This window comes from Pinus tabuliformis, chromosome 5_2, assembly GCF_031772625.1.
Source record: "Pinus tabuliformis cultivar Carrire ecotype Pingquan chromosome 5_2, CPIR1, whole genome shotgun sequence".
Lineage (NCBI taxonomy): Eukaryota > Viridiplantae > Streptophyta > Pinopsida > Pinales > Pinaceae > Pinus > Pinus tabuliformis.
Window position 1 is genome coordinate 603,215,429 of NC_142306.1, and position 8,488 is coordinate 603,223,916.

The 8,488-nt window shown below is 42.0% G+C and overlaps 1 protein-coding gene across 1 annotated transcript; it reads right to left on the minus strand.

Annotated features, from left to right (window-relative positions):
* Positions 1 to 5,721: 5,721 nt before the first annotated feature.
* LOC149160444 (serine/threonine-protein kinase CDG1-like) lies at positions 5,722 to 7,933 on the minus strand. Its single transcript, XM_089434482.1, has 2 exons — positions 6,939 to 7,933; positions 5,722 to 6,823 (listed from the first exon to the last, which is right to left on the minus strand). The coding sequence occupies exons 1-2, from the start codon at positions 7,863 to 7,865 to the stop codon at positions 5,861 to 5,863; spliced, it is 1,890 nt and encodes a 629-aa protein (XP_089290608.1). The 5' UTR covers positions 7,866 to 7,933; the 3' UTR covers positions 5,722 to 5,860.
* Positions 7,934 to 8,488: the final 555 nt, after the last annotated feature.

Sequence of the window (8,488 nt, forward strand, 5' to 3'; positions counted from 1 at the left end):
ATCGGGAGGTATACAGTGTTTTTTTTGCAGTTTACTGTTATTTTTTCTCTGCTTATTTCGGTTTCGGTTTATTTAGCCTTTTTTTTTAACCGGATCTATACCTTTCATTTCTACGTATGCTCTTTGCCCTGCGACTCTGTGGGATCTGGGCAAATCAGAAACAGAAAGGAAGGATTTTTCTCATGCGTATGCTCTTTTCCCTGCACCTTAGTGTGATCTCGGAAAATCATTAACATTGAGAAAAATATTTAGTTTTTCGGCTAAAGCTAACTTTGAGATTTTTTTTTTAAATTTCTAGTTTTTTGGCTAAAGCTAACTTCGAGCCGCAAGGTTCGTTTTTCTTTGCATATTCGTGTTGGGTTTTGTGTTTTGTGTTTTGTAGGGAAAAAGAGGTTTCTCAAGGCAAGCACGCAAACCAAGGCCCCCCCCCCCTCTCTCTCTCTCTCTCTCTCTCTCTCTCAAATTTTTTGTATAGATCAATTGGTTCAAAGCTATTTTAAAAGAGTAGAGGTCTTGGGTTCAAGTCTCCATTTTGTGGGGGCGGATTTTTTTCATTCATGCACATTCGCGCACTTTGCCGGCAACTTCAACAATTATTTTTCAAAAAGCCATAACTTCTTCATCCGGAAGCCTTTTTCAGAGCCGTTTTTTTTAAAACCGCCTATTTTTTCGAGATCTATCCATTGGAACACTTACTTTCAGCATCTTCAGCTTCAGTTTTTTTAAAAAAAATGGAAAGTCCATGCCAAGTCATTCTTGACAGCACTAACTACTTCCAATGGGTAGCCTACATCGAAGATTTACTTAGAAGTAAAGGTCTCTTCAGAATAGCCACAGACCAAGAGAAGAAACCAAAAGATGAAGACAAGGCGGCAAAATGGGAAAATAGACAAGATCAAGCACGTGGTTTGATAGGGATGTCTATTTCTCCTGATCTTAGATTCCACATTGCAGAACTTGAGACTCCTCATGAAGCATTAGAAAAACTTGCTAAAGTTTTTGGGATTAAAAATGAAATTAGAGCCCATCAACTTGAAAATGAGCTGCTTACTTTGGATCCTAATAATTTTTCTTGCATTGAAGATTTCTTGTCCAAATTCAAGAACCTTAGATATCTCTTGGAAGGTGTTAAAGTTAAGAAAGAAGATGGTAACCTTATTTATTCCATCCTTACTAAGTTGGGACCAGCCTACTCTGTATTTGTTTCCACTTTCCATTCTACAAGGGAAGCTTTCATTTGTCAAGGACAAGACTACAAGGCCCCTTCCTTTGACTCCTTTTGTGATTCCTTAATAAGAGAACAAGAAAAACTCTTACACCTTGGTCTTCTTAATCTTGGAAACTCTTCCACGAAAGCGTTAGCCGCCCAGCAGCAACCAAATTCAAAGAATCCTAAGAAGTCATATCCTCAAAAGAATGGTCCTAAACCATCTCAGCCTCAAAATGAAAGATCATTTCAGCAAAATGATAAGACCAATAAAAACAAATGGAAGAAGACTGATAGACATTGTAACTTTTGTAATCGAGATGGCCACTTAGAATCTAAATGCTTTAAGAAGATGGAAGCCTTGGAAGCCGCAATGAAGAAACATAACATCCATGTGGAGCCTACTTCAACTTCAACTTCCGGAATGGCACTTTCTGCATGTCATTGTCAATCATCTCAGTCTGGTTATGCATTAAATGTATCTTCTTCTTCTTCTCATTCTCATGAGTGGCTCATTGATTCTGGAGCCTCTTGTCACATGGCCAAAAACCAAGCCATGTTTTCTTCTTTAAATGATTGTAACACCAAAAATATATATATTGGTGATGATAGATCTCTTAATGTTGTAGGGACTGGAACTGTTCATCTAGACAATGGTCAGTTTAATGATGTATTATGTGTTCCAACCTTATCCTGCAACCTTCTATCTGTCTATCAGATAACTCATTCAGGTGAAGGTAAAATTGTTGAATTTTCACCTCATGATGTTGTAATCAAGGATCTAAAAGATCCTAAACAGATTCTAGCTACTGGTCTTGCTGATGATTCCAAAAGGTTGTATAAGTTTCACAACTTTGGGTCATCAAATCTTCCCTCAGTATTTGTTGCTCATAATGATGAAGTGAGCAAACTTTGGCATGAGCGATTTGGTCACTTAAACTATCGCTCCCTTCAGCATCTATGTAAAGAAAATATGGTGACAGGTCTTCCTATGGTATCTTGCAGAGATGGTGTTTGTTCCGGATGTGTACTCGGAAAACATCATCGGGACAGTTTTGACAAACGTGCCTCTTGGCACGCCTCAGCCCCTTTACAGCTTGTGCACAGTGATTTATGTGGTCCTCTTCCTGTTGCTTCATTCTCTGGCTGCAAGTACTTCTTAACTTTCATTGATGATTTCTCCAGACGCACTTGGGTATACTTCTTAAAACTCAAGAGCGAAGTATTTAACACTTTTTGGCCTTCAAAGCCTTTGTTGAAAAACAATCTGGACATCAAATTCTTAAGCTAAGAACTGATAATGGTGGAGAATATGTTAAAAACACATTCATCAACTTTTGCACCGAAAATGGAATTCAAATGCAACATACTGTTCCATACACTCCACAACAAAATGGTGTAGCTGAAAGGAAAAATCGCACCTTAAAGGAAATGGCTAATTGTATGCTGCAATCTAAAGGACTCAGTCTTAGTTTTTGGGCCGAAGCAATTAATTGTGCAAATTATATAATCAATCGCACTCCTACTAAGGTTCTAGAGAATATCACTCCAGAAGAAGCTTGGAGTTCCATTAAACCAGATGTAAGTCACTTTCGTGTGTTTGGAAGTGAAGCATGGGCCCATATTCCAGATGAAAAGCATAAAGCTTTAGAACCTAAGAGTGAGAAATGTACTTTTGTTGGATATTCTGAAGATGTAAAAGGTTATAGACTTATTCCATTTAAGTCCAAAAATGTTATCATTAGAAGAGATGTAAAATTTGATGAAAATAAATCGGCCTGCGAGCCTAGTCCGGCGGATGTGCCACCTCTTCCTATCTCTTCTACTTTTGAAAACATTTCTTCTTCAGATGATGAAAGCGAGGATGATAATCCTCCCCCACCTTCTCAGGATCCTCAACTTCCAAGATGGGTCCGTGCTACTCGGGATGCAGCAGGTGATCTTGCCGGTGATCCTACAGATCAGCGACGTACACGTTCTCAGTTTGAAAGAGCCTCTTCTTTACTGGCTCAAGCTCCAGTAAATCATGATCCTGACACTTTTGCAGAAGCTTCAGGCCATCCACATTGGGAAGCAGCTATGAATGAAGAATATCATTCATTGATGACAAATGATACATGGGATCTTGTTCCTCTACCAAAGGGACGCAAACTTGTTAGATGTAAATGGGTTTACAGAACCAAGTATGGACCAGATGGGAAAGTTGATAAACATAAAGCTCGTCTCGTTGCTAAGGGCTTTTCACAGGTTGAAGGCATTGACTACACTGAAACCTTCTCCCCTGTTGCCAAAATGAACTCTATCCGCCTTGTTCTTTCCCTTGCTGCCTCTTTAAAATGGGAAGTCCATCAGATGGATGTTAAATCTGCCTTCTTGCATGGGGACTTGCAGGAAGAAATCTATATGGAACAACCCATTGGCTTCATACAAACAGACTCCAGCCTTGTTTGTCGACTTAAGAAATCCCTTTATGGCCTCAAGCAAGCTCCTCGGGCTTGGTATGCCAAAATGGATAGCTTTCTTTTAGAATCTGGCTTTTCTAGGTGTCATTCTGACAATACTGTCTACACCAAGAAAGTGGGCAACTCTCTTATCATCCTTGTTCTTTATGTTGATGATCTTATTCTTACTGGTAGTGATCCCAACCTTATAAACCATGTGAAGTCCAGCCTTAAAAAGAAATTTGAAATGACAGACTTAGGACACTTACACTATTTTCTCGGTCTTCAAGTCTTGCAATCCCAGGAGGGTATTTTCCTTTCCCAGTCCAAGTATGCTTGTGATATTCTTCGTCATTTTCACATGGAAGACTGTAAGCCAGCCCCTTCTCCCTTTCAGTCTGGAGTCAAACTTTCAGTCTCTTGTACTTCTCCTGAAGTTGATGCTACCTTATACCGTCAACTTGTCGGAAAACTCTTGTATTTAACCCATACTCGTCCTGATCTTTCCTTTGTTGTTGGCCTTGTTGCTCGTTTTATGCAAAACCCCCGTGAAAGTCATTGGAAAGCAGCTAAAAGAATACTTCGTTATGTTCGAGGTACAGTACAGTTTGGGATTCATTACAGTGCCAAAGCAGCTCCTCTGTTAGTTGGTTTCACTGATTCTGATTGGGCTGGTGACCCTGATGATCGGAAGTCTACTGCCGGTTATGTCTTCACTCTTGGTTCAGGACCTATTACATGGGCTTGTAAGAAACAGGCTGCCATTTCTCTTTCGTCAGCAGAAGCAGAGTATCGTGGTGCCGTGGAAGCTAGTAAGGAAGCCTTGTGGCTTCGTCAGATCCTATCAGAGTTTGGCTTTGAGCAGCAGCATCCAACCACACTTTGGTGTGATAATCAAAGTGCCATTCAGCTATGCAAAGATCCAGTCCAGCATCAGCGCAGCAAACACATTGAACTACACATGCACTTCATCAGAAAGCTCATTCATGACCATGTTCTTGAAGTGCAATATTGTCCAACAGATGATCAGGTTGCAGACATCTTCACAAAGGCTCTCACAGAGGCGAAGTTCACTAAACTTCGATATATGCTTGGAGTTCAGGAAGTTGTCACTAAGGGGGGATAGGCTCTAGTGCCTCCTTCCTTCTCCTATTGTGTCATATTTGTAAATCCTTCAATCCTATCCCAAGTTGTTCTTAAGGGGGGATGTTAGGATATTCCGACACATAGGATATAGTTAAGTTCAACTTGGTCTAGTATAGAGTTAGGTTAGAGTTAGGTAAAGTGTGTTTCTTTACCGTTGTACATTTTGTAACTTACAATCCGACGGTCACGATATGTAGTGATCCGACGGTTCACTCTCACCTCGGTATTACCGACACTTGATCCGTGGCTTGACACCCGATTGGTCCATGAGTTCTATTTAAAGCGCATGGAGGGTCATTGTTCGGGTAATCCGTGCATGAGAGAAGCTTATGTAAATTTTCATTCTTTGATTAATAAATTGCCTGTAGTACCCACGTTGGGACAGGCCATGGACTGTTTCCCTCCCTGCACTTTGAGAGTTTTAACCACGTCAAAAATACTGGTGTATTGATTTGAGATCTGGTTGTGAGCGGTGTCCTTTTGGTATTCTTTATGAGGAACTTACCCTGTAAATTCCTACACAACTTCTATCTAGGATTAAGGCATTCATCCAACATTTTAAAAATGTTTGTGATAAGAGGCGGGTAGAAAAATTACGAGAGAATGATTTGAGTGGCACAGAAACCATGCATTTCGATTTATGTAAAATAGTTTATGTTTCTCATCAAAATATCTGCAGTTTAGGATATATTATATTATGTTTTCCATATAGAAGATTGTTACAACTATTAGTTAAGTCTAATTATTACAATAGATTGTAAAAGTTAAAATTTCATTGAAATTCTCCTCTCCATCACCAACCAAGTTACCATCTATAAAAATGCTTAATGCCTTTTAAAAAAAACACTCCGAACAATTCCATCAAAATTGTGACTTCACACTTCCTCTAGCGCACAAAATATATTGTTTTTGGAAGGAAAGTATAATGAAATTTAAATGCAATTTTTTGGGTTTTATGTTTTATTTCATATTTCTAAGCTGGATCTTGCGATCAAAGGTAAAAGGAGGATTCCTGAAATGCCCTTCACCCACTCTCTATACATAAGATACTGATGGATACTTCTGCCTATACTTCTTCCGGTTTCTGCCTAGAATTCTTCCAGGCCTCTTTGATTACATTCAAAACCTCCACCATAGAAGGCCTATCATTTCTGTAAGGCTGGACACTGCTGTAAGCTATATCCAGAACCAACTTAATGGACTCCAGATCACGCGCCTCCACAGCTATCCGGGGATCCACCAGATTCCTCACGTCCGGGTCCTGGCCGTTCATGAACACATGCGCCATGTAAACTATCGATTCGGCCCCACCAGAGGGCGTGGCGATGACGGCCCTCTGGCCGGAAATCAACTCCAGCAGGACGATTCCAAAGCTGTAGACATCGCTGGCATCTGTCAGCTTACCGACGGTAAAGTACTCCGGGTCTAGGTAGCCGGTCGTGCCCTTGATCTCTGTGGAGGCGTGGGAGAAATCCGGGGTGATGAGCTTCGAGACTCCGAAGTCCGATAGCTTCGCCTGCCCGGACTCGTTAAGTAGTATGTTGGTGGGCTTGATGTCGCGGTGTACGATAGCGCCCTCTGGAAAATGATGGAGGTGCGCTAGACCCTCTGCGCAGTCCAGCGCGATTCGCAGCCGCCGGTCCCATGGCAGCACCGGATCCTCCTGGCTGTACAAGAGGCACCCAAGGTCGCCTCCGGGCATGTATTCGTAAACTAGAATGTGCTCGCGTCTGTGCTGGCAGTAGCCGAGGAGGGAGGTAAGGTTGGGGTGCCTCAGCCGGGACAAGAGCTCCACTTCCTGGTAGAACTGGTCCACCTTTCTCTTCTGCACGATTCGCTTGATGGCCACTTGTTTTCCGCTGGGGAGTTTGCCCAAATAGACCTTCCCGGAGCCTCCTGTACCCAGCACGCGAGCTTCGCTGAAATCCTCTGTCGCCCTCTGGAGCTCGCGCTTAGTAAATATATACAATCCCTCCGTCGGTAGTGGGTCTCGCGCAACCGTCTCCGTCCTATTGCCCCCTGTGAGAGCCTACAGTCACAGTTGAAAATTTTCAATTTGTATCCTTCAAAAGATAAAGATTGCGAATAATTCATATTTAGATCAAGATTGCGAATAATTCATACTTTAAATAAATAAATACTACCTGCAACGAACTGCTTGCCGTGGAATCCTCGGAGGGGCCATTTCTTTTCTTGAATTTCACCACAGTTAACGCTGTAAGGACCAGTAAAACCACTCCGCTACCCGCGATCCCCGCCCCGACACCGATCCGGACGCGGCTTCTTCCCTTTTTATTGCCACCACTCGGTTCATGTGTGTCCGGTGGCGGTGGCGGTGGCGGAGATGGAATGAGTGACGATGTGCCCAGGCCCCCAATATTCCCCAACACCTTCAGAACACACCCTACATAACCCCCAAACCTCTCCTCCGACGGGTCCCTTCCCCATATTCCCATAGTAATCACCATTCCGCAGGGCACGAACTCTTTCGAATTCGTTAGATTCAGCATATCCAAGGCCTTCTCAATGACTTTATTCTGGCATTTATCGCAGGCCTTCTCTTCCTTCAGGTTCGGTCCGTCGCAGGCGATGGAAGCGTTTCTTACATCGATCACCTTCGAGATATCGCCCAGGGTCGCGTATCTGCAGGGCCCCGCGTTGGCCGTGAAGGTAGAGGGATCGATCGCGCAACTGGTTGAATTGTTGCTGAAGAAGCCCGGATGGACAAGCCCCCTGGACCGGACGAAGCGCACGAATTCGTTTGTGCAGTGCCTTGAAACATTGGCGTCCAGCAATACGGTCCCGGTTCGATTGGCGTACAGCGAAATCGAGAATACATAGGATGCAAAAACAGACCAGCAGCAAGTGTTCTCTTCGATCGTTTGTTCCGTGTTGTTCGCATAGCAAGACGAGGGGATCATACGGGAGGCTACTGTGAAATCGTAGGGACATTTTGATTCATTCCTCTCTTTCATACCCGTCGCCATCACACCTGCAATATTGATAATAACAGCTATCGGTAGAATCCATGAGAGGCGAAGCCCTTTGCCCCTGATTCTCTTCCAATTCATTTCTGAAATCTAGACCTCCATGAAAATCACTCTGCGAATTTGCGCTTGAAATTATGGTTTGAGTCGTCCTCTGAGCCAATCTTTATCTAAGTCTTCAAAGGTATAATTTCGTGAACGCCGAAGTATCCCAAATCAAAGTCAATAATTCTGTATGAAAATCAAAGTCAAAGGCCGAGACAGTCTACAAACAGTCGCTGTCAATAGCCAGTTATCCTCCCATAGGAATTGCTGGCCTTGTACTATGCTGCACAGATATTGAAAATTTTGAAAATAATAATAAGGGGAAAGATTGAGAATAAAGGTAAATAATTTTGGTGGGAAAATGGGAAAATTAAGAGTAAAAATATATATATTTTTAAGTTTTGTATTTTTAAATAGCTGGAAAATTTATTATAATTTAGTTGTCAATTAAATAATAAATAATAGGGACAGTTATTAGTTGCTGCTCTAGGTAAATGCAAATTGATTTATCATGGTTATTTAAGGAAAACCATGTCACTTGATTGCTATAGGAAAATGCGAATTGACTTATTATGGTTACTCAAGGAAAACCATGTCGCTTATATAATACCCTTTGGTGATCCATAAGGGAATAAGAGGGTTGGCTTTAGTTCATGTTAGAT